The 26212-nt window shown below is 48.1% G+C and overlaps 1 protein-coding gene across 9 annotated transcripts in view; it reads left to right on the top strand.

Moving 5' to 3' along the window:
* Nucleotides 1-25045, top strand: part of Slc25a25 (solute carrier family 25 member 25) — a 37595-nt gene extending 12550 nt beyond the window's left edge. Inside the window, exons 1-11 of one of the 9 annotated variants that reach the window (XM_029472359.1) lie at nucleotides 8405-8559; nucleotides 17939-18065; nucleotides 18148-18235; nucleotides 18834-18869; nucleotides 19109-19220; nucleotides 20315-20473; nucleotides 21647-21799; nucleotides 22071-22178; nucleotides 22263-22430; nucleotides 22970-23120; nucleotides 23208-25045. In XM_029472359.1, the coding sequence (XP_029328219.1) occupies nucleotides 8446-8559; nucleotides 17939-18065; nucleotides 18148-18235; nucleotides 18834-18869; nucleotides 19109-19220; nucleotides 20315-20473; nucleotides 21647-21799; nucleotides 22071-22178; nucleotides 22263-22430; nucleotides 22970-23120; nucleotides 23208-23392 (1401 nt within the window). In that variant the 5' untranslated portion in view covers nucleotides 8405-8445 and the 3' untranslated portion in view covers nucleotides 23393-25045. Of the gene's footprint in view, nucleotides 1-8404; nucleotides 9023-15472; nucleotides 15765-15786; nucleotides 17756-17938; nucleotides 18066-18147; nucleotides 18236-18833; nucleotides 18870-19108; nucleotides 19221-20314; nucleotides 20474-21646; nucleotides 21800-22070; nucleotides 22179-22262; nucleotides 22431-22969; nucleotides 23121-23207 lie in introns of those variants that run through there. The other 8 variants (XM_029472356.1, XM_021156654.2, XM_029472362.1 and 5 more) reach the window with 8 other exon arrangements.
* The last annotated feature ends 1167 nt before the right edge of the window (nucleotides 25046-26212 follow it).

Here is a 26212-nt window from a genome sequence, read left to right as displayed (position 1 = left end):
AGTCCAGGCTTTTCACCACTGCCACCATTAGGGGGACAAGTGCTGGTTCCTCAGTCTCCAATTTGAAGGCTGAGTCACTGGCAGGAGGGTCCAGTCTGTTCACTCTGCCTTACATCCCGGAATTCTGGCTCACGTCGGTGGCTTAGGGAGGAACTCAATTGAATTAGCTGGTTGATTGATTTGAGCCTAGGCAGTTGTGCCTCTGAAATAATAGTAAATCATGACCACGTGGCTTTGAGCTCGTGCAGCTGGCTCTTTGCACATTTTGCATCTTTTGTTTGTTGGTTTCAATTCTGGTTTTGGTAAAAACCTTAGAGCAGTGGTTCTCAACCTGTGGGTCAAAACTCCTTTGGAGAGGAGTTGAAAGATCATTTCACAGGGGGTTGCGTATCAAATATTCTACATTTCAGATATTTACATTAAGGTTCATAACAGTAGCAAAATTACATTTATGAAGTAGCAACGAAGTAACTTATGGTTGGTGGTCACTACAACATGAGGAACTGTATTAAAGGTTGAAAACCACTGACCTAGAGCTTCAGGTTTAACCCATTTAGCTGGTGGACAAGGCCCTTCCTCTGACCTCATTGGCATAACCAGTCCTCATTATGAAACCAGTCACCCAAATCAAGCTGGCTTTCTGTCAAATGAAGGTCTGGCTTCACTATTTCATTAAGAAGTGTTGATAGTCTTCCCTCTGACAACACCCATTCTGAATGTCAGGCAAAGGTGAAGATAATACAAGAGGAGTAGTATGTAGTTAGATGTGTATGTGTGTGAGAGAGGGCGGGGGGCGGAGAGAAGAGAGAGAGAAAGGCTGGAGAGATAGCTCAATGGCTAAGAGCACTGAGCTCTTCTGAAGGTCCTGAGTTCAAATCTCAGCAACCACATGGTGGCTCACAACCATCTGTAATGACATCTGATGCCTTCTTCTGGTGAGTCTGAAGACAGCTCCACTGTACTTACATATAATAAATAAATCTTTAAAAAAAAATTAAGGAGGTAGCCGAGACCTGGAGACTGAGGTGGGCATTGCCAGCATGGGTGCAAACACCATGGTGCTTGGAGACTGCACGGCCTTCCACAGGTGTCCTGTGTGATGTGCTAGCACATTCTACCCTGCACAGTTTCTCCGGGGATTTGCAATAAGCCACTGCACTACCACTAGGTCCATTTATTCCCTTAGTGTCTCTCTCTCTTTCTCTCTTTTTTCTTTCCTTTTGGTTTTTCGAGACAGGGTTTCCCTGTGTAGCCCTGGCTGTCCTGGAACTCACTTTGTAGACCAGGCTGGCCTCGAACTCAGAAATCCGCCTGCCTCTGCCTCCCAAGTGCTGNGCCCTGGCTGTCCTGGAACTCACTTTGTAGACCAGGCTGGCCTCGAACTCAGAAATCCGCCTGCCTCTGCCTCCCAAGTGCTGGGATTAAAGGCCTGTGCCACCACCGCCTGGCTTAGTGTCTCTTTCTAACAGGCTTTCACTCATTCAGGCTGTTTTCTAGGTTGCTCCTGCAGATGACCACCCTCTTTTGAATGAGCTGCTCTTGTGCCCAGGTGGCAGGTATAGGAAACTGACTGTGCCAGCCCTGTTCTGGAGGGGGGTGGGTCTCATACCCAAGAAGCTGAGGAAGCAGACTTAGAGTTGTAGTTGACAAGTCACCCACATGAAACCAGTGATCTCCTCAGAGCTCTGATTTAGATGGTGTGGCATAAGAAATGAGAGATATGCTTCAGAGATGGAAGCATTGAACACAGAGCACTTGGTAAACCACAGCTCCATGATCCTGGCCTGTGCAAGCGAAGGGAGAGAGTTGTGGCTTCCTGGCCTAATTTATTCCTTTGTGTTTGGTTTGCCCTTTCCTGACTTACAGTGAAGGCTAAGGTCACTGAGACTGTTCTTGAATGTTTGATCTTCCTATTTCAGCCACTGAGTAACTGAAACTATAGCCAAGTAGGCCTGGCTCTGGATTTTGCCCCATTGAATGCCAGCTAACTTTGTATTCCTATAAATACTCTTGAGTGTTAGTCTGGGTGCGATTATTTGAAACACCCAGATTATTGAATATCAGAGGGCTTACTTTGATAGGTACAGTCTAATGACTTTGCCCATGAATGAAGCTAGATCCCCGTGAGTGCTATTCCCTAAACTCTGTGTGGTGAGGTTTTCACCCGGGCTGGGAGGTCGGGACCATCTCTGTGAACTCAGCGATGTGTTGTGACTCCTAGGGGATGCTCTGCAGCTCTGCAACTGTCTCCTCTTTGGTACCCTGCTCTGAATACTCAGACTGCCCTGGTAGCAGTCTCTTTCAGACTGGGAGGTTGCCCAGCTCTGTTCAAGCCCTTCCTCTTCATGAGAGCCTGGGAACTTGCAGCAGGAAGCTATGGCAGTGCTAGGAATTGCCTCATCCATACACATTCCTCAGGAAGTGGGGCCCTTTGTGCCTGTTCAGTGGCTTGAAAACATTACTTCATGTGTTCTGAGTTTTTTTCTAGCTACACACAGGAAGGTGTGAATCAGTTCCTTGATACCCTGTCCTGGCTGGAAGCCCTAGTGTTTGTAACTCAGCTCCGTGGTATGGAGAAATCTATTCAATTACAGCCAACACCTACATAAGTGGGTTTTGTAGTGGAAACCCCAGACAGCACTTTCTCCTTCATTTCTTCAGCCTCTCTGTGGCTAAACAGTGTTCAGGTTTATGAAAGGATGGACTTGTTAGGCTAAGGATGTGCCTTTGCCCTGAATTCAGTCCCCAGTACTATACGTGTGTGTGTGTGTGTGTGTGTGTGTGTGTATGATATATGATTGATGTGTTTATTTAGGGGTCTTGACTCTAGACTGGCCCAAAGTAACAAAAAATGTTCTATTACTGTCTCATTTTGCACATAAGAATCTCGAATCAGAGATGGGCCTGTTGACAAAGATCTATAAATTCAGCTTCTTGTGGGGTATAGCAAGAGGACCAAGAGTTTAAGGCTTGACTGGTATAGAATGGGTTCAAGGGCAGCCTGAGCAACTTAGAAACCCCTTCCAAAAATGAAAAAGTTGAGGTTTTTTTGTTTTGTTTTGTTTTTAAGTTCTTGCATCGGGCAGTGATGTCCCACACCTTTAATCCCAGCATTTGGGAGGCAAAGGCAGGTGGATCTCTGTAAGTTTGAGGCCAGCCAGTCTACAGAGCGAGTTCCAGGGCAATTGGGGCTACACAGAGAAACCCTGTCTTGAAAAAATAAGTGCTTTCCAAAGAACTCAGCGATAGAGCCCTTGTTACCAGAGGCCCTAGACTCAGTCCTGGGATTAGAGGCATGCAGTGGCACCCCCTGACGATTTTTATTTTTATAAAGCATATACTACTAAAGTAATGTAAGGTCTCAGGGCGGTAGGTGATGGCTGGATTTCAGCCTACAATCCAAAGACCTTTATATTTGTCATTGCAGAAAACTTTCTTTGAAAGTTTTGTGTGCATCCATGGAGACAGCAGCCACTACAGCACTCTTCAGCTTTCTCTGCCGGCATTAGGAAGCCTTAGCCAGGCTGACTACCTCTCTGGCCTTGCAGGTCCTTTTAAATATTTATGGGTGTTTGTATATGAGCCTCATTCAGGTCCAGCTTTTCTTTTTGCAAGATAGAAAAAAAGATTCAGTGAAACTAAATCTTCCAGGACCCAGCAAGATGGCTCAGTGGATAAAGATACTTGCTGCTAAGCCTTATGTCAGTTAACTCCCTGGGACCCATGTGATAGAAGAAATGTAGAAGCAGTTGGGTTTGTTTGTTTGTTTGTTTATTCATAAATCTTATTTCATTTTTTAACATATGTAAGAAATAAATGTAATAAACCAAATACATGGACAAAAAAAATACAAGAATCATGTGATCATCTCAGTGGAAGCAGAAGAAAGTCTTTGATAAGATTCAACATGCATTGTTTTTTATGTATATGAGCACACTGTAGCTGTACAGATGGTTGTGAGCCTTCATGTGGTTGTTGGGAATTGAATTTTAGGACCTTTGCTTGCTCCAGTCATTCTCCGCCCGCTCCAGCCCAAAGATTTATTTTATTATTATAAATAAGTACCCTGTATCTGTCTTCAGACACACCAGAAGAGGGCGTCCGATCTCATTATGGGTGGTTGTTGGGATTTGAACTCAGGACCTTTAGAAGAGCAGTCAGCGCTCTTACCCATGGAGCCATCTCACCAGCCCCTCAACATGCATTCTTTTTTGTATTTATTTATTTATTTATTTATTTATTTGAGACAGGGTTTCTTTCTGTAGCCCTGGCTATCCTGGAACTCAGTTTGTAGACCAGGCTGGCCTCAAACTCAGAAATCCGCCTGGCTCTGTCCCCAAGTGCTGGGATTAAAGGCATGCACTACCACTGCCCGGCTTATACATCTGTTTCTATTGAGTTAATTTTGTTCGATATTAGAATGGCTACTTCAGTTTGTTTCTTGGGACCATTTGCTTGGAAAATTGTTTTCCAACCTTTACTCTAAGGTAGTTTCTGTCTTTGTCACTGAGGTGCATTTTCTGTATGCAGCAAAATGCTGGGACCTGATTACGTATCCAGTCTATTAGTCCATGTCTTTTTATTGCAGAGTTGAGTCCATTGAAAAGTGATTGTTACTCCCTGTTATTTTTGATGTTAGATATGGAATCATGTTTGTGTGGCTATCTTCTTTTGTGTTTGTTGAAAGATTACTTCCTTGCTTTTTCTAGGGTGTAGTTCCCCTCCTTGTGTTGATGTTTTCCATCTATTATCCTTTGTAGGGCTGGATTTGTGGAAAGATGTTGTGTAAATTTGGTTTTATCATGGAATATCTTGTTTTCTCCATCTGTGGTAATTGAGAGTTTTACTGGATATGGTAGCCTGGGCTGGCATTTGTGTTCTCTTAGGGTCTGTATGACATCTGCCCAGGATCTTCTAGCTTTCATAGTCTCTGGGGAGAAGTCTGGTGTAATTCTGATAGGTCTGCCTTTATATGTTACTTGACCTTTTTCCCTTACTGGTTTTAATATTCTTTCTTTGTTTAGTGCATTTGATGTTTTGATTTTTTTTTTTTTTTTCAAAACAGGGTTTCTCTGTGTAGCCCTGGCTGTCCTGGAACTCACTCTGTAGACCAGGCTGGCCTTAAACTCATAAATTCACCTGCCTCTGCCTCCCAGATGCTGGAATTAAAGGCGTAAACCACCACGTCTGGTGATGTTTTGACTATTATGTGACCGGAGGAATTTCTTTCTGGTCCAAACTATTTGGAGTTCTGTAGGCTTCTTGTTTGTTCACAGGCATCTCTTTCTTTAGGTTAGGGAAGTTTTCTTCTATAATTTTGTTGTAGAAGCAGTTGTAAAACTTTTTTTTTTTTTTTTTTTTTTGGTTTTTTGAGACAGAGTTTCTCTGTATAGCCCTGGCTGTCCTGGAACTCACTTTGTAGACCAGGCTGACCCCAAACTCAAAAATCCGCCTGCTTCTGCCTCTTAAGTGCTGGGATTAAAGGCATGTGCCACCATGCCTGGCTAGCAGTTGTAAAACTTAAGGAAAAGAGAATTCTTGTTGGTCAGCCTTCACTCATAATCCTAAATTAACTCTTTACCCCCACCCTCTTTAATTTAATGGTCCTTTTCAGAGATAATTGTCCTATATAAAAATAGAGAAATAACTTTTTTCATTGTACACATTTTATCTGCAGACCATCCCATAATGGCCCACTGTAATAGCTGTCTTGTTTTTAACCCTTTCATGAGGGTTCTGCTGTATGGGTGTGCCATAATTTAGGTGTCCATTCTCTTAAAAGAGTCAGCTGTTGGGCTGGCAAGACGGCTCAGAGGCTACCAAGTCTGATGATCTGAGTCTGATCCTTGGGATTCACATGGTAGAAGAAGAGAAGCAATTTGAGCAAGTTGCCCTCTGACCTCCACATACTGCCTTGGTGCATGCCTGCCCACACATATGCATATACTTACACAAAACAGATTAATGTCGACAAATTTAGCAGGGCATGGTGATGTATGCCTTTAGTCTCAGCACTCAGGAGGCAGAGGTAGGTGAATCTCTGTGATTTGAGGCCAGTCTGGGTCTACATAGATGAAGGCTAACCAGGGTGACATAGTTAAGACTATCTAAAAAAAAAAAAAAAAAAGGCTGGAGAGATGGCTCAGCAGTTAAAGGCATTGGCTGTTCTTGCAGAGGACCTGGATTTAATTCTCAGCACCCATATGGTGGCTCACAACCATCTGTAACTCTATCAGTAGTATCAGTAGATCTGACACCCTGTTCTAGCTTCTGTGGCCATCTGGCATGTGTGTGGTACACAATACAATGTAGGCAAAGCACCCTTACACATTTTATTAAAAAACTCAAGAATCTCTGTACTGGCTAGTTATTGTGTCTTGACACAGGCTAGAGACATTTTAGAAGAGGGAACTGCAGTTGAAACTGAATTGAGAAAGTGTCCCCACCAGATTGGCCTGTGGGCTTGTGGTATATTTTCTTGATTGAGGCAGTGCCACTCCTGGGCTGGTGGTCCTGTGTGCTATAAGAAAGCCAGCTGAGAAGTGCCAGCCTGGGCCACCCAAGAAGCACACTTTGTGAAGGCAAACGGGAAAGAGCCTGAGCTGCTGGAGCCTATTCTACTTGAATTCATGGCCTAATGTACAAAAAAGAAATAAAGGACCTGAACTGCAAGGTGTTTCCCTTTAAAAAAAAAAAAAAAAGGTGTCGGGGCTTCTTTTATATTGGGCAGGAGTAGGCAGAGAGATTTGGACCTGCTCAGAGTGCTGAGAAAGAGACTGACCTGAGTTCCCATCCCTAAACAGGGCAGCTATATTAACCTCCACCACCACCACCACCACCAGTGCTCAGAGGATGTCTTGGAAGAAGAGGTAGAAAGAATGTAGGACCTGGAGGATGGGGTGAAGTGTTGGGACATGTGGCCTTCTGCACATGCTGGCTATGAGGATCACAATCTCACAGCAGCCAAGGTGACTTGCTCAAGCCAGCCAGAATCCTGGTATAGATTGTCTCCGGGCCCCACCCCACACTGAGGCACTATTGGCAGTGGATAGAGGCTAAGAAGGAAGGCCCACTCTCTTTATAGGTTTCTCTAGACCTGTGGACCTGTGGACCACACTAACTGGAGTTAGTGGGTTATCACAAATAAATAAATAAAGGATGGCCGTGTTGAGGTGAATATGAGGGAAGTAGTGGGGGTGAGTAGATATTTCTTTGGATACATTTATGGAATTCTCTCAACCAGGCAGTGGTGGTGCACCTTTCGTCCCAGCACCCTGGAGGCAGAGGCAGGCTGAGCTCTGAGTTTGAGGCCAGCCTGGTCTACAGAGTGAGTTCCAGGATAGCCAGGGCTACACAGAGAACACCTGTCTCAAAAGCAAACACACATTATGGAATTCTCAAAAATAAAGGAAAACTTTAAAAAGCAACAGTTTGGGAAATTAGTTCATACATAATGAACGTGTTTATTTGTGAGCTTCTGTGTATTTCTCACATATGCAAATGTATCTACAGAATAAGCTAAATGTGGGGCTGTAATGTAGAGGGCTGGAGCTTTTGGAGAGCTGGTACCTGTAGCTACATTTCTTTCCTTGTAGTAGTGGGTAGGTTGCAGGTATCCCCATCCTCTCCCAAGAGTTTGATGAGCTTGGAGGGGTGCATCTTTTAATGTAATTTTATGTATTTGTGTAAGTATGTGCTGTTCATGTAAATATCTGTGGGCATGAGTGTGTGAGGAATAGATTCTAGTTTCACGCTATGGGTCCGAGATTGAACTCAGATCAGCAGGCCTTGGCAGGTGCCTTTACCAGCTTTAGCCATCTTCCCAGGCTTGGACTTACAGTTTAAAAATAGAATGATACTGAACATTTTGATCGCCATTGGGAGGGATGATAGATGGTCTCTACCTTTGTCTGCTGTTAAAATAAAAACTGCTAAAGATTAATCATGGTAATTTGCCCAGCGAAGTGGAAGATATGTCTGGATCTGGTTTGAGGGCCGGGGATAAATGGGTGAGCAGTCTCTCTGGCTGACAAGGCAGTGTGCTCTCTTGGAGACAACTATCAATGCAGGCTTGCTTCTTGCTAGGCTTAGGCTGGAGAAAATTGAATACTGGGAGGAGGGAGTGGTGCTAGTCGTTTGCGGTGTTGCTAAGGACCCTGGATCATTCTGAATTTGGCGAGTGGCATTCTGGAAGCTACCCTGGGGAGAACGGGAAGTTGCTTCTAAAGATGAGCTTGCTCAGATTCTGCAAAATGAACCTGGTCTGTACCTCCCAGTGGACTAGCTGGGCTGCAAGCAGGAAATACTCCGCCTGTGATTGGAGAGTTGATGCTGGGGATAATGAACCCAGTAGTGTCGGCAGAGGTGATTGGCCAGGTCCTGCTGCAGTGAGAATGCAGACTAGATGCTCTGTCCTAGGTTTACGGAATGAGCGAGGACGACTGAATGACTGGGAGCCCCAAGTTGTTTCCGTCTCCGGGAAAGGTCTATCTGGATATTATTTTTGCTTTACAAAAAGAACAAAAAAGGAGCCAGGCCTTTGATCTCCCGCCCGCTGAAGTGAGTTTTGATTGAAATAGCCCAGCTGTTCTTCTTATTGCCAGCAGCCGGGGAGGCTCCCTAAGTGAGCTACTTCTTAGGCTAGGCACGGGCGAGTGAATTTGAAAAAGCAGGACCAGCCCTTGCATGTAGAGCTTCAGCCTGGAAACTCCCCAGAGAGCTGTGTAGCTAAAGACCCTTGGCACTGTGGTCACATCCCTAAGAAGTGAGCAGTCGTCAGCAGTGGCATTTGGAGGAAGCCGGGATGCTACAGACACTGTGGCACTTTCTGTCTAGCTTTCTCCCTAGAGCTGAGTGCCAGGACTCCAGAGAGGGCATCGATCATGGAGTCAGAGGTACTCAGGCCCCTGCTCAGGGAGACCAGATGTCCACCTTTTTGGGGAAACAAAACGGAAGGGCTGAGGCCACGGAAAAGAGACCCACCATCTTGCTGGTGGTCGGACCTGCAGAACAGTTTCCTAAGGTAACAGCACATTCAAGAGAACGTTCTAGTTTAGGGGCTGGGCTGGGATCATTTTTCCAGAAGGGGGAGAAAGAATGGGTGTGGGAGGGAGAGCTAAAAAAAAAAAAAAATCCAGTTTGGTATTGGAGAAATGTGATAAAGAAGGCTACAAATTTGGTCCAATATGTCTGTCACCAGTGAAAAACTTTCTTAACACTGGGACTACACCTGCTTGGTCATTGAGGGGAAAGATTTACTAAAGTAGATTAGCCTCAGGAGTGTCTGTTTCACTGAGCAAGCCGTTTGAAAGTGACAAACTAAAGTATATTATCTTCACTTATGTGAAGAATGTTACTGGTTCAGTTGAAAGAGAAGGTGCCTCAAATTTAGACAGGGTCTCACTCTATATTGTGGCTTGCTGTCCTGTAACTCATTGTATAGACCAGGCTGGCCTCCAAGCTCATAGAGATCTGCCTGCCTCTGCCTAAGTTCTAGGATTAAAAGTGTGTGTCACTATAGCAGGCTGAAAGTGGACAGGTCATGTCAGCATCTTGAAGGTCACATTCCCCTTGCCTGGTGAGCCAGAGAAAGTTCAGGGATTGGGCTGGAACCTGGGAGAGCCTGGAGTCATAGAAGTGACTCTTGAATTGACCACAGCCACCAGGGTTGGCCAAGTGTCAGGACCTCTCAATCTTGCATCCAGATCTCCCAGGAGCCGAGGTAGGTGACAGTACTCCCCATTTGGAGGTGGGAGAAGAACAGGAAATTCTGTAATTTGTCCAGAATTACTTAAGGAGAGGAAGAGCTGAGGCTTGACCCAGCTCTTTTTGGAACCTTGCTTCCTTCCTTCAGGAAGCTGTTTATGGGATTGGCCAAGCTCTCGAGTAGAATAGATGGGGACTGGCTGCAGCATGCACAGCTTTATTCAACCCCTGAGTTTCATTCCTGAATCTTCTTCCTTACTCGAGTCTACCCAGTGCTTGGCATATAATAGATGCCCCTAAATGTCACATTGAGTCTCCCTGCAAGTGCTTATCTAGCCTGTACCAGTAGTCAGGGACTTCACTGTGACAAGATTACTGTTGTTGAGCACTGACAATAAGTGGAGTCCTTAGGCTGTGGTGAGCTCCGTGTTGTCAGCGTCTCCCAGAGACTATGTCCTGCATGAGCCATTTGAGCTTGCTGTGCTGTGAGAGGGTGCCACTTTCTGCCCTTTCTCAACCTCACACAGGACCTGAAATATAGTGGTATGCTAATTGTGTGAGGAACTCATGAGCCCTGCTCATCTTTTCTCCTGAATGAGCTGGCTGCCTTCTTTTAATTATCGATTTTTAAACGTTAATTTAGTAACCACTCTACTTCCTAGCTTCTATGGATACCCTTTACCAGGTTTGGCCCTAGGGAGTTGCCTTGGGTGGGACTTTGTAGTCTGGTCTGTGGAGACCCACACTGTATACTGGCTCTGTTTCCTGGAAGAGAAATGGGTTGATGGGCTGTGTGGGAAGGGCAAGGGGGAGGTAAAGCAGCTGGTGTGGCTCAAAGAGGGAGGTGTGGGGAGGACACCTCTGGGCAGCATTGAAAGTCAGTAATGAAGAATGGAAACAGTCAGCATTTACACCACACAAAGTGCACGAGATGCTCGGCCTCTGCCTTTCTCAGCAGAACCCCCAGCAAGCTTGGGAAAGCGTCTGGAGCACCTTTAGTTCTCAGGCGTCTCATTGTCCAAGGCACTACTGTTTCATTCTCAACCCCACCCCACCGTAAATATGTGTCTGTAAGCCAGGTTCCTGCAAGCTCTTATTATAGGAACTGCTCCAGTTTCCCCTTTATCTTTGTCTCACAGTTAATCCGAAGTTGGGAAAGAAAGCCATTTGTCTGCAGTGGGAGGTGCCCATGCACGGTGGAGCTTAGATCTTGAGGGGCCGTCTTCTCAGAATCCCAGGATTGTGCTCGTTGTGTATGTAATTACCAAGTGTAGGCAGGTTTCGTTGGAAACCTGCTACACTAGGCTGTCATGGCAACGTGATCATAAAGTGACAGAGCAACCAATGATACTTGAGAGCCTTGAGGGTGGGACTTGCCTGTTCCTTCACATAATATTTCTGGCTTGGTCTGAGTCATTGCAGAGGGGCGGGGAATTACTTTTCAACCCAGCACTACACTCCTAGAGGCACTGTACCTGCCCCCTTAGTGTATTCCAGCCCTTTCCGGAAGTTTGGGGGGTGGGGAGGATTGGGCATGTGAGTGTGGCAGAATGAGGAGAGCTGATGGTGGCCCTGGCAGACCCAAGTGGAAGGATATTCATTCCTTTACCTATTAAACGAAGTCGAATGTCACAGAGTCCTAAGGGATCTAGTGCCACTGCTACAGTTTTTTTTTATTAGTCATAGGAATGGGCATCAGAGGACAGGAAACAGATCTCGGTCACCAAACTAGATAGAGTAAGGAAAGAGAGCAGAGAAGGGCACAGTGTGCAGTGCTTAAGTCCCAAGGGTCATGAGCTACCTAGAAATGACACAAGTTGGATCCCAAGCCTGCGGTCCCTATTTCTTCACATGTGGCTTACATTTAAATGCACGGTGCTATATTGATCATGGGAGGTCCCAGTGTTTGGCTAAGTGGCTGTTGTAACGAATCTGGCCCTGGTTGTGAGCCTGAGTTTGTTTCCCATAGGCTTGGGACTAGAGCATGTCATTCTCCAGGGTGCTTTTCTAGGTGCAGAGATGGCTGCAGAAGCCCCTGGTGGCCTCAGTCTGAAGTCTCAGAACAGCAGTTGCCTCAGCCACTAGGCACCTAGAGATCAACTCATTCTGGTAGAGTCCGTTTCTGTGCTGAAGACAGAGTCTGGATTATACAGCGGTGTTAAGTCAGGCCTACCTTGTGAAGATCTCTGCTTTGCTTTCTTTTCTTTCAGGGAATAAGGTTTGGACACAGCAGCAAAGACTGCTTGTGTAGCCCAGGCTGCCCTCCAACTCTGTCTTCTGGGGATAAAGATTCAGATAAGTGCCGCTGTGCCTGGCCTCTGCTGAGTACAACCTAAGCTCTCAACAACCACAGTGGCCAAGAAAAAGTGTTCCAGAGTTATTAAACTAATGGTGGTTCGTGTCTGTGATTCCAGAGTTATTAAACTAATGGTGGTTCGTGTCTGTAATTTCAGCACTTGGAAGACCAAGGTAGACGATTCTGAGTGCATGGCCAGTCCAGGCTACCTAGAGAAACTATTTCAAAATTTAAAAAAACAAAATCAACAACAAAAAAACCCTTATTGAACATGTGGGTGTGGCTCAGTTGTAGAGCACTTGCCTGACATTCAGGGCCCTGGGTTCAGGCCCCATCACCATAGAAAATGAAACAAAGCTAATGCTGAAATAGAATTGAGGTATCATTGTGAAATGACATGCTGATAATAATCATTTTCAGGGCATTTCAGAGAACATTCCTTTATATATAATTTTTTTTTAAATGTATGTGAGGTCACTGTTGCTGTCTTCAAACACAACAGAAGAGGGCATCTAATCTCATTACAGACAGTTGTGAGCCACCATGTGGTTGTTGGGAATTGAACTCAGGACCTCTAGAAGGGCAGTCAGTGCTCTTGACCACTGAGCCATCTCTCCAGCCCTGTTTCTTTGTTTTTCAAGTCAGAGTTTCTCTGTGTATCCTTGGCTGTCCTGGAACTAACTCTGTAGATCAGGCTGGCCATGAATTCACAGAGATCTGCCTGTTTCTACCTCCTGAGTGCTGGGATTAAAGGTGTGTGCTGCCACCACTGACACCACCACCACCGCCAACTAGAAATTACTTTTTAATTATTTTTATCTTACATGTGTTTTTTGGCCTGTATGTATGTCCACGCACCATGTGCATGCCTGATGCTCTTGGAGACCACAAGAGTGTTAGATTCCCTGGAACTAGATTTACAGATGTTTGTGAATCATGTGAGTGTTGGGAATTGAACCCAGGTCCTCTGGAAGAACAACAAGTGCTGCTAATCTCAGCGCCATCTCTCCAGCCCATTTAAATTTTTGTGTGTCTGCGTGTGTGTGCTCTGCTCCAAGGTTGGAGGACAACAGGTAGGTACCTGCTCTCTCCACCATGTGTCCCAGGAATTGAACTAAGTGGTCAGGCTTGATGACAAGTAGCTTTACCTGCTGATGAGCCAACTCACCAGCCTTCACCCAGAAACTTCTAGCAAAGCCCCTTCTGTGAGTCAGGCAAGAGGTGGGTGAAGGCCAGGGCATACACTAAAGCCTCTGTCTTTAGGACTCCAGCAGTAGACTTCACATGTGTGCTAGAACAGCTCCAAAGCAGAACCTTCTGGATTAGACAATTTCATTGGTGGCTGGATCTGAGCAAGAATCTGCCTGGATAAAGCCTTCAGGGCACTCCAAGGCCTGCATTTACAGACTCAAGTTTCAGAGAACCTAAAGTGCCCTGTTTGTTAGATTCTGTTTCAGTGTTATACATATACAGTGATTCAGCATATCTTTTGGGGAGGGAGGTTCAAGCAGGTTTTCTCTGTGTAGCCCTGGCTGTCCTGGAACTCACTCTGTAGACCAGGTTGGCCTCAAACTCAGAAATCCGCCTGCCTCTACCTCCCGAGGGCTGGGATTAAAGGCGTGCGTGCGCCGCCACCACCACCCGGCTTCTTGACAGATTCTTAACAAAGCATTTTGGAGTTGAAAATCCTCTCACTTTTGCTGATCCCCAAATGGTAGCTTTCCATTTTAATGCATCCGAGGAGTAAGAAGGCTTAGTCTATATTAGGAAGGGATGGATGGAGGATACATTGTAGAAAGAATGGGGGTGGAACCAATCCGTCCTGTCACAGTGACGTGATCTCGCCCTCAGCAACTCTCATCTCTAGGGACGGGAGGAATGGAAAGAGAAGGCAGGCAGGCATGTAAAGACTCCTCCTCAGCAATGATGTATCTGGGGCTGGGAGAGCTCAGCAGAGAGAGCATGTGCTGCTTTTGCAGAAGACCTGAGTTTCCAGCACCCACACCCTGCTTCTCACTACCTGTAAATGTAGTTCCAGGGAACCTGGTGCCTCTGGCCTCTGAGGACACTGCATGCACATGGCTTGTGTACAACAGCCCACAACACACACACAGAGTTACCAATTTTAAAGTAAAATAAAAAATCAGATCCTTCCCGCACTCTTTAAAGTGTGGATATCTCGCTGGGTTGGCAGTAGACACTGTGGTAATGAGATTGGCTACAACCACATAACAAGCATTTTCAGTGAGCGTAGGCGAGGGGTCCAGTTTTATTTCATTCTCTCCCTCTTCCGGCTGGTGAGTAAGTCTTGTTCTAGTCATTTTATTAGTTTCTGAGATAGTCTTACACTGTAGCCCAGGCTAGCTTTGAACTCTCAACAGTCCTCCTGTTTGGCCTTCTGAGGGCTAGGATTACCAGCCTGCGTCTCCATGCCCAACAACTGGTCAGATTTATGTTACTGTGAAAGTTTAAGGGAGGGAGGGTTTGTCTTGGCTCCATCATGATGGCCAGGAGTCAGAGAGAAGAGAGCAAGCCTACAGCAGCTGGCTTTCTGCTCTACCTATTCCATCTGGAGTCCCATTCTGCTCTCAGGGTAAATCCCCCCACTTGGCTAATCTTCTCTGGAATTACATGGACACACCCAGAGGTGTACTTTACTAATCTCTCAGGCACTTCCCAATTAGTCCAGATAAACTCAGAGCCTTCTATGTGACAAACAGGCATTCTACCCCTGAGCCTCCATCCCACTCTGTTTTAGACAGGTTTAATATGTCGTTTAGGAGGGCCTCAAACTGGAGATCCTCCTTTATGCTAGCTAGGATTGTAGTTGTGAGCCAATATGCCTGATTGATTTAATTGGAGTTCACTTTAAAAGGCTTCATTCAGGGTGGTACAGCAGAATTCTCAGGGCTACCATCAGACCAAGGTTTCAAGTTTTTTCAGTGGGCATGGGCTTTGACAAGTATAAGTCTCAGCCTTGGCTAACCCCAGTGATTGATGGAAGCGATTCTCAGGCACTGAATACTTGTGGATTGTTGGGTCTGTGTTCCAGGACAGCTGAGGACGTGGCATTCACATTTCTCAGTAGCCTGGGTCAATTTTCAACATCTCTGATTCAGTCTCTATTTTCACTGTTTTCAATTGAAAATGATTTACTAAGAAGAGAAAGCTGCTATATTGTGTGACGCATTTGAGGACCTTGTATGAAAACAGACACTTGACTGTTTGTTTATTTGGAGGGGTTGACTGCCGGGGTGAAGGTTTGTTTGGGCATGGGACTGCAACCCTAGGCAGTGCCTGCTGCCTGGGCTCCAAGAGTTAACTCTGCAAGCAGTGACGTCAGCCCTGATCTTTGCTCTTCTGCTCTTGAGCAACCTGATACTGCCGGCTGCTGAGGACTGTGCTTATTGGCTGCTGGCTGCACTTACAGTGGGCGGATTTTTTTTTTTTTTTTTCAATTAAGTAAAAGGGCAGGACTTAAGCAGCCAGTGACAGCAGGGGCCGGTATATCTGGTGCTAGTTTCCTGGGAATACCGGCATTTCCCACTCTTGACTTCTGCTAGTACTTGCTCCTGGCAGTGGCTGAGCACCCGGTCTCACCAGCATGCTCTGCCTGTGCCTGTATGTGCCCATCGCCGGGGCGGCTCAGACTGAGTTCCAGTACTTTGAGTCCAAGGGGCTTCCTTCAGAGCTGAAATCCATCTTCAAACTCAGTGTCTTTATCCCTTCTCAAGAGTTCTCCACATATCGCCAATGGAAGCAGGTCTGTATGCTGAGTGGGTGCCATGAGGGGCAGGCAGGGACTGGTTTTGAGTGGAGAGATGAATGGTACCTAGGCATGACTTCCTGGCCTAGAGGAAAGAATGTCTGAAATGTAGGTGTTTCCCCAGCCCTCTGTGGCTGAAGCCAGCAGTTGTACGTCACTGTCATGGGAATGGCTGGGTTTTGTGTAATTTCCTGGACTAGGAGGGAAGGCACTTGTGGGAGATGGAATCTCTAGATAGGAGATTGGTACAAATGAAGGCTCCTAAAATGTACAGGATGTCATAGAGTCCTGGGCTGTCTCACTGCTGTGGACATTTGTTCTTGTGACTCCAGGGCGGAGTGTAGAGGCACTCTGGGAAGGAGAGGCTAGGGCAGCCCTCCCTCTTGGACTTTCAAGTGCTTAGGTGCCCCAGGAAACAGGATGCCAACGGTGAGCCTGGCCCTTTTCTGATGAGAAACCGAACCTGGCTTTGGGGTTTACTTTGATGCACTAAATTTCATGCTGTCCCCAGTGCTGGTGTGTGGTTTTGTGCATCTCAGAATGGAGACACATAGAATGGAGTTGGAGTGGCTATAAAGGGGGAAAAAGCAAGTCTTCTTTCCCCCTCCCTGCTTTTTAAAACAGTGTCTCTATGTATCCCTGGCTGGCCTGGTACTCAAAGAGACCCACCTTTCTCTGACTCCCTAGTGTTGGAATTAAAGCCATGTGCACCTCACTTGGCATTTCTTCAGACAAGGTCTTGGTGTGTAGACCAGGATGACCTCAAACTCTCAGAAGTCCTCCTGCCTCAGCTTCTCTAGTGCTGGGATTATAGTGTGCATCACTATACCCACAGATACAGGACTAACTGTTGGAGAATATTTTTAAATAGGGTACAGTGTGCACAGCTGTGGGTGGCCTGTGTCATATGGCATTACCGCAGAGTACTTTGATGGCAGGTAACCTAGGGACAAAAGATAGAGTTCTGTGTGCCTCCTTCCTGAATGGCATATAGACTTTTCCCTTCTACTTGACATCTGGGGTGGTGACCCTTGGCTAAGAGCACAGATGTTGGCGAGAAGTTAATCCTAGTTAGCAGATACGATGTGTTCAATCTGTCCCACATGCCAACCTCACCCTTCACATGGTTGGCTCCTTGAGATAAATGTCTATCTCCCCCCAAAAATCAGTGGCTAAGTAAGAGGGGAAACATGATGACCACATTTGGACTGCAAGCTAGCCTGTGGTCCATCAGTTTCTAAACCCTAGCTCAAAACTCTCTGACCTAGCGTGTTAACTGGAACAGTGAATGGATTTGTCCATGAGAAAACCAAGAAACATTTTCCTTAGGAGATTCTCTGTTTTGGATTTAAAGTGTTCTCCCCAATAAGTTAGATAGACAGACCGACAGACCTCAGTAAAGTTTTTGCATACCCCATTCTCCACTGAGTGGAGAAGCTCCAGCTGCTTTGCATGCAGCTGGTGTTACAGCTGCCAGGCAGAGCTCACCTAAAACAGGCACTGCTGCAGATCAGGGTCTCTTAAAGCCGTGCGTCACAAAACTAGTCTAGCTAACCTGGCTGGCGTTCAGTGCCTGCTTGGGAATCTGGGCTTGGTTATAGCTGGTATCCCTGAGACCAAGGACCAGAATGGCAGTGCCGTCACGCATGAGCTCAGGAATAGTTGCCCTTGGCTCCTCCTGTCTGTCTCACATCCTCCAGAGTGTTCCCTGGCACTGTTTCTGCTAAGTAGGCATTGTCTGAACCTTTACCCTCATCACCAAATTATTAGTGGGTTAATGCCACACAGGGGATGGAGCAAGTAGCAGGGTTCCTAAGGGACTCTAGATTCCAAGGCTATCCCCAGCTCTCAGCCAGGAGTGCTTCTGTAGGAGAGCCAAGCCACTGGCTGCGTAACAAGCTGGTCTGGGGAATGTTGGAAAGAGCAAGCACCTGGCTGCCCTCCTGGCCTCTCAAGGCTTTCCTAGGAGTATCTCTCACCAGAGCAAGGTGGGCCCTTGCTTGGCTTCTGGCCTTTGGGTGTATGGGGAGATTGACATGGTGCCTAGGATTCCCATGGGCTGATATAGCCTTAGAGATAGGACATCTTGGGTCATTGTGGAGAACAGTTATTTCCCTGTTGTGATAAGAGGCTAGTGAGCAACATCTCAAGTCCTTATTTTGGTTCTCTAGAAAATTGTGCAAGCAGGTGACAAGGACCTTGATGGGCAACTGGACTTTGAAGAGTTTGTACATTACCTCCAAGATCATGAGAAAAAACTGAGGCTGGTGTTCAAGAGTCTGGACAAAAAGAATGATGGTGAGTTTAGCTATAGCTTCTCTGCCGGGCAGGCCTTGGCTTACTGAATGCTGGACCCTGCTCATGGTTCTCGTTGTCACAGGACGAATCGATGCTCAGGAGATCATGCAGTCCCTGCGGGACCTGGGTGTCAAGATCTCTGAACAGCAGGCGGAGAAGATTCTTAAGAGGTGAGTGAGTGTGGGTGAGCTCTGTTCTAGAGGTGCTTTAATGGCTTTTGGACTAATTTGTGTGCTGTTCACTCTTGGCCTGCATCCCTGAAGCTGGCCCTGTGTTTAGAAGGAGGGATAAGAAGCCCCTTCCCAAAGCAAGCTTCTCCTGAGGTTGCTCTCACGGAAGAGTCATAAATCTGGAATTAGCCCAATGCCTGCAACCTTTAAAATGACAAGAGTAGTTGTGGGCATTTCTCGTTCGTGAGAAGTGTCCCTGAATATTCTCTGCCTGATGGGGAGGGACATGTGTGGTCCTTTAGGTTGCTGCTATAGCTTGTTCTTTCCTCTGTAGCCACATATGCTGGCCAGAAAGATGGCTCACTCATGAGCAGAGGGCTGCTGAAAAGCCCTGCAAGTAGAACAGTTTGTACCTGGCTGGCCTGAAAGCCTGCTGGTCACAGGGACAGCAACCCCAGGAGCCCAGTCCTGCCCACTTCCTCATGCTGTGCTGGCCCCTGGTGTCTTTGGGTGTGTGCTTGCTTTACTAACCTGCTCAGCGCATTTATTTGTGTTGTTTCTCCTTTCTCCTTTGCATCCTCCTTTGTCTGTCTGTCAGAATACGGACGGGCCACTTCTGGGGCCCTGTCACCTAGTAAGTATCTGTGTTTTCCCGTGATTCCCTCCCTCCCTGATCAGAATGGGGTTCCTGTGGGCCAGCACATCTCCATTTTGTGGAAAATGGGGTATGGAGCCACCTTACTCTTTCTCATGGGCAAGGTGCCTTTGGTGTCCTGGGTGGCTATGGCATCTGCCTCCATCCCATCTAAGTGGTGGGGCACACAACTGGCAGGTGGGTGTAACACATGCGACTGACCATGCTTCTGCTTACAGCATGGATAAGAATGGCACGATGACCATCGACTGGAACGAGTGGAGGGACTACCACCTCCTGCACCCTGTGGAGAACATCCCGGAGATCATCCTGTACTGGAAGCACTCGACGGTGAGGCACACACCCACTGTCCACTCAGGCAGCCGTCTTTGTCTGGCATCTCTCAGTCCATCCCCATCTAGGCCTTGGGGTGGGGGTTGGGGGGGCGGTCCTGATGATACACTGAGATGTTGTCCCTCCTTTGCCAGCCACATGCCCCTCCTCCTCCCATACAGTGACCAGCCTGCACCCTTGACCCTTTGCTGGGTGTACCTTCCTATCCCTGTATGCCGCTGCCCTTCACAGGCCATTTCAAATATCTCCTTTTCCTATGTTGCTGATTCTCCCAGAAGCAGATAGTCTGTCCTCCACGGGATAGGAGAAGAAACCTTGTTACAGATGCCTCCTCCTTCCCTGTGTTTCTTTTTTAGTATCATTTCTCTCTATGGCAAAAATACATGTTTTGGCTGAGACAGAGGAGCCCCATGAGTTAAAGGCCAGTCTGGGCTACAGAGTTAGACTCTGATTTGGGGGGTTTGGTTTTAATAAGCACACCCTGTAGGGCCTGCATATTGTTTTCACTCTGTTAGCATGATCCACATTAAAAGACAGATGTGGATCCACAACTAGAAATATTGGTCTTACTTAAAAGACTTCTGGTGTTCTTGGCTGGGCTACCCCTGCCTTATCCTCTCTGCATCCACAATGCCAGGTCAGGGCTTCTTGGGTAAAAGTAAGTGACTGATTCTAGGGTTCAGACAGCTAGCCTGTCTCTGGCCTCCAGCCCAGAGGTCAGCAGAGCTGGCTGGGACCAGTTCCAGAGAGAAGGTATTACGCAGGCAGCATAGCACCCTGCTTGCTTAGCCTTGCATAACACTCTGTTCTGCTGGCAATCTAGTTCTGTATCAGGTTGCAGGGTTTGTACCCATCTTCCCTGATCCTTGTAGTCTAGCCCTAAAGTCCTTGCGGGAAGTTCCAGGAGCTTCCTTTACAAGGGCAACCCAGCAGCGTTGTAATGTCTCCTCGAGTGCTACCTGCTCCTTTCTAGACCATGTACAGGTCAAGAGCTGCAGCCACTATCAGGGAAAAGGGAGAGTAGAAGGCAGTGTCCACGGCCAGGATGTTGTGAGTAAAGTTGGCTATGTCTCTGCTTGTCTTCCCCATAGATCTTCGATGTCGGTGAAAATCTGACAGTCCCAGATGAGTTCACAGTGGAGGAGAGGCAGACCGGGATGTGGTGGAGGCACCTGGTGGCAGGAGGTGGGGCAGGGGCAGTTTCCAGAACCTGCACTGCCCCCCTGGACAGACTGAAGGTGCTCATGCAGGTGAGCAGGAAAGCGAGCAGATTTTTACCCATGGTTCATTGGAGGCTCAGCTTCCCCTCCCTCCCTCAGCTGGGTCCTTGCTTTAAAAGCCGGAACCTCCCACCGCAGCTAATGAAATTGGAGTTAATGCTTCGCAGGCCCCAGTAGATCCCAGCCTAGGTGACCTTTGTGCTTAGCTGGTCTAATTATATCAGAGAAACATAAGCTGCGTATCACCTTACTTGGGCTTGTTACTTGGATTCCGTAAGTGCATCTCAGGATGGATAAGATGCCTCATGGAGGGCAGGGAGAGCAGATCCTTGCATGACCTAGAAGCAGTGCCTTTACCTTGGCTGAGCATGCAACTCCACGTCCTCAGGGCAGAGATAAGCTTGTCTGATGTCAGGGAAGCATTGTGAAATGACCCACATGAGGACACTGGTGGACTTTGATGTCTGTCTGAACAGTGACCAGTTACCCCATTTTGCTTCTGTCTGGCACTTTCAGCGCCAGGAGGCCTACCCAGAAACAGCACATCCCCCCAGAACCCCCGGGCCAGACCAAAGGTGCTTGTGTAGGTGAGCAGGAAAGTGAGAGCAGATTTTTACCCATGATTCATGGGTGGCTCAGCTTCCCCTCCCTCCCTCAGCTGAACTTCCCACTGCAGCTAATGGAATTGGAGTGCTTTGCAGGCACTACCCCACCCCCCTTGGCATAAGTAACTAAGTGGGATCTCCCTTTATCTTCCAGAAACAGCGATGCAAAAGATTTAGAAAGGCTTAGTCTAGTGTGTGCTGGCCCTTCCTCCCAGCTTCCAGAGCCTCTGGGAGAACAGAAGCATGAACAGTTCCCTCTTACTCTGTTTCTAACAGAGTTCCAGGGATATAGTGAGAGAGATCAAGAGCTGTCCTCTCTGGGTTGGTGGGGCGTACCTCTAATCCTAGCACTCGGGAAGGATGAAAATCAAGGCCAGCCTGAACTACATAGTATGAGAGCCTGACAAAAACTAAATAAATACAATAAAACAAAATAATAAAACACCCGGCCATGCTTGCTGAGTCACAGGACATTAAATTGAATTACTCAGAGGAAAGAGCCTCTCTGAAGAGGTTCTCCAGAAAGGCTCCTCCCAGGGTAGACAGTGGAGTCTTCCCTCTATCCTGCTGAGTCCCTCTGATCTCTTGTCCTCCTCAGGTCCATGCCTCCCGCAGCAACAACATGTGCATTGTAGGTGGATTCACACAGATGATTCGAGAAGGGGGAGCCAAGTCACTCTGGCGGGGCAATGGCATCAATGTCCTCAAAATTGCCCCTGAATCGGCCATCAAATTCATGGCATATGAGCAGGTGAGGACCTGGGAGAGGGTTGCCAGCTGGTTGCTGCTTATGCAGTATCTGCTGGTCTGAGGTCCCTGAAATTAGAGCCAATGTTTGTACTCAAAGGACAGCAAGATCAATGGCCTGGACATGACCCCAGCTCTCTTACTGCCTTCTTCCATTTGGGGACAGCATAGATAGCTTCAAGGTCACAGGTCTCATCCAAAGCTGGCTATAAGAGCAAGGGCGGGGCCAGAGTGCTGTGGTCCCCCCGGTGCATCCCCTTGTTTTCCTATTTTAGATGAAACGGCTTGTCAGTAGTGATCAGGAGACGCTGAGGATCCACGAAAGGCTTGTGGCAGGCTCCTTGGCCGGAGCCATTGCCCAGAGTAGCATCTACCCAATGGAGGTAAGGGCCAGCAGTCCTGGAGTGGGCGGTACACATGGGACACAGAGGAACGGGCGGTGTTCATACTTGACACTCTGATTGCAGGTTCTGAAGACCCGAATGGCCCTGCGGAAAACAGGACAGTACTCCGGCATGCTGGACTGTGCCAGGAGGATCTTGGCTAAAGAGGGTGTAGCTGCCTTCTACAAAGGCTACATCCCCAACATGCTGGGGATCATCCCCTATGCTGGCATCGACCTAGCTGTCTATGAGGTGAGGCCCTCTTGGCAGTAGGGCCTGGGACAGGGAGGAAAATTAAAGGACCTGCCTGGTACAACACCCTGTGAGAGATGCTTAGATGAGAGATAGCAGTTAGCTCTCTTCTGCAGTGGTCTCCTGTCACCCTCTACCTTCTGCACAGCAGGCCTGAACTCTGTCCCAGCCAGGTTCTTTACCCTCTTAGGGTCCAGAGGTTCAGCAGGCAGACCCAAGAACAGTGGCCACTGGGGTGCTCACATATCTCCACAGACTGAGAGTACAGAGCCAGGTGCTCTGTGTGGGAACATAGCGCTCCCTCTACCCTCATTCTGCTTCCTGTCCTAGCCAAGAGCCTCAAGTGACAATGGATGCCAAAGGCAGGCAAGTCAGGAGTTCAGCAAGGCCCAGGCCAAGTGAATCAGGTTACTTTGGCTTCTCAGATCCCACGTGATAGGAAACAGCTTTCCTGTAGATCCAATACCTGCCCCACCCCCGAGTGTGAGTCTCCCACACTCGCTCTTTAAGGCTAACTTCTGTATCCCATCTCCCTCTAGACATTGAAAAATACCTGGCTTCAGCGCTACGCAGTAAACAGTGCAGATCCCGGTGTGTTCGTGCTCCTGGCCTGTGGTACTATCTCCAGTACTTGTGGCCAACTGGCCAGCTACCCACTAGCCCTGGTCAGGACCCGGATGCAGGCACAAGGTAAGGTTGGTCCTGGTCTGGCTTTCATGTCCCTAGCAGTTGGGGTGGGTGACAGATGGCATCTGACCAGTGGCCTCTCTCTCACAGCCTCCATTGAGGGCGCACCTGAGGTAACCATGAGCAGCCTCTTCAAACAGATTCTGCGGACTGAGGGGGCCTTTGGGCTCTACCGGGGGCTGGCCCCCAACTTCATGAAGGTGATCCCGGCTGTGAGCATCAGCTACGTGGTCTACGAAAACCTGAAGATCACCCTGGGCGTGCAGTCTCGGTGACGGGAGGGTGGTGGACTTGGTGAGCCTGGGCTGCGGCCCAGGGTGTGCAGCCGCCTCATTCTGTGAATGTGCCAACACTAAGCTGACTTACCCAAGCTGTGAAACCCAGGATACCACAGGGGACGGGCAGGGAGCTGGCAAGCTCTGGGCTGGTTCTGCTGACCTGGCAGACCTTCGTGTCTCTTCCAAGGAAGACCTGTGGATGTTCCTTGGGGTCCAGGGGTCAGTAAGATGTAGGCTCCTGCACTAGAGACAGGACGTTTTCCTCAGTGCCTGCCAGATAGCGAGCTTGGATGCCAGCTTAGTTCTTCCATCTCGTTCACTCAGCCGGACCTCAGCTACGGCATCCCTCTGGTCCAAAGAGCATTCCTGTGCCCCTCATATCTCTCCACTGATGCGCTGTGGTAGAAAGTGGGCCTGCCCCCACTCTTTCTTGTCCTTCTGTCCATCTTCCCTCAGTGCTGCTCTTCCAAACCTGTTTCCCAAGCTGCAGCATCCATGGGACCTGTGGTACGGGAAGCTGAAGAAGTACCATTATGTCCTCGCCTATTCTGAGCCCACCAGCAAGGCCACCTGGCTGTGCCCAGGTACAGGCACTGGCTGCCTGACAGCGCGGTGCATGGCTTTGCTGAAAGCTAGTGCTAGGACCTGGAACCCAGAGGACTTGTGCTGCCTGCATGGGCCTAACGTCCTCTGAGCTGCCCCTAAGCCCTGTCAGGACTGGCACCACCAACTCATGCCCACACTCATTGTTCAGTTCTGTGGTGTGAGGGTAGGCAGGGTACCTGCCCCATGTCAGCCGCCCTGATGAGAAGAAAACGATGCTGAAGGCCTTAATAACGTCTTAGTGGGTAAAGGATTTGGTTCAGAAGGACAAGCTGGACACTGCAAGTGCCACACTCGCTGTGAGCCCGGGGCAGGTAGCCTGTCTGCTCTCAAGTCTGTTCTGAGGGCCCTGTGGGGCCAAGCGGGACCAGCCTCACATTCCATGCGTGTACCACTCTGCTTGGAGCCTATTTATTTTGTATTTATTTGAACAGAGTTATGTCCTAACTATTTTTATAGATTTGTTTAATTAATAGCCTGTCATTTTCAAGTTCATTTTTTATTCATATTTATGTTCATGGTTGATTGTACCTTCCTGTCATCACCTGGTGGGGCATGGGAAGACAAGATGGGAAAGTGGCCACAGAGTGACCTTGCCTGCTGCCCACACTGACAGTGTGTCTGTCCCACTAGAAACAGAGGGAACGGCACAGGGAAGACACCCAGGCCGGGTAGGGTAGTGGGGAAGGTGGCAGCTTGACATTCTTTCCTGGACCGGGAGGATTTCTTTATTTTGCCCTTTTGGAACGACAAGGCAGTGAGGTGCTTCACCAGGAATTTGGTTTGAGGGTGAGGACTGAAGGACAGGGTGGCCTGCCTTCCCCAACCCTTGACCTGGACTCCCTCCTGGCCCACAGCTGCCCATGCTCAATGAGTGACCTGCTGGCCACTTGGCAATTGTGCCTCCATTGCCCCAGAATGGCCTGATGAGGAAAATCCAAACAGGATGCAAAGATCAATGCAAAAATCACCGGTCTGCATAGTCTATGCTGTAACTGGAGTTTGTCAAAGGCAAGCAGCCTTCTAATAAAGTCGCTTCAAATGTGACAATGGAGCCAGGGTTTTTCTGCTCTGGGCTTGGGTGTTGGGGGACATTAATATTTTCCTCATCCATTGCCTGCATAGTTACCCCCTCATCTCTAGGGAGGCACTTCGTGGTGTTGGTTAGATTGGGGTTACTCTGTCTGTGGCAAGCGCCTCCCCTTCCTGCTGGGAGCTTATTCTTCCCATGGTCTCCAGGCACTACAGACTGCTTTTGCCCAGGCCTCCCAGGTGATAGAGGCCGGGGCAGCTCAGACCTGTCTCCATCACACCCACTCAGGTCGCCTCAGAGCTTTGTTAGAGGACTCTCATTTTGTACTTGAAGCCAGATGAGTCCCTGCTTGCACAAGCTCACCCTCTCCACCAGAACAGCTGGTGAACATTGAAATGTCACATGTCAAAGGGCAGTTCCTGGCTTTCCTCCCAGAGCAGCTGCATCTCCATCTTTGTCACACCAGCAGGTCGTCAACAGCACCCTGCTTCCTGCCTAACCTCTCATTCTAGTCCTGTCTGTCAGAGAACCCGTCTACCTTCAGGTAGACTTGGGACCCGACTGCTCATGACAGTCGCCCTGCTGCCTGCTTTATCCTCATCCTGATTCTTGCCAGATCTCTTAAGTCCGTCTCCCCTGCTTCCCTTTTTTTCTGAGTGATGTACATAGAGTGAATCTTAGACCTAAACCCTGAACTCCGGTTCCTGTCACCCAGAGCCTTCCATCGCAGGGACAAGGCATGGACTGGGAGGAACCAGTGATTCTCACAAGTTGTCCTCTGGCCTCCACATCTACACCCACCCACATAAACCTTACAAATGAATTAATAAAATCATAATCATTTTTATTTAAATGGCATTTATGGCCTAGTGAGACGGCTCAGGAGTCACCTTTTAACAGCATTTGTGTCAGGCAGCTCCTCTCCTAGAGGGCCAGACTCCTGTGGGCCCTGCACACATGGTATACACACACACACACACACACACACACACACAAACATGCTACATAAATAAAAATCTTGGGCTGGAGAGATGATGCCATGGTTAAGAGCACCAACTGCTCTTCCAGAAGTCCTGAGTTCAATTCCCAGCAACCACATGGTGGCTCACAATCATCTGTAGTGGGATCCAATGCCCTCTTGTGTGTCTGAAGACAGCTACAGTGTACTTACTCATCAATAA

Source organism: Mus caroli, chromosome 2 (genome assembly GCF_900094665.2).
Source record: "Mus caroli chromosome 2, CAROLI_EIJ_v1.1, whole genome shotgun sequence".
Lineage (NCBI taxonomy): Eukaryota > Metazoa > Chordata > Mammalia > Rodentia > Muridae > Mus > Mus caroli.
The sequence above is the reverse complement of the archived record's forward strand: the minus strand, read 5'-3'. Positions and strand labels throughout refer to the sequence as shown.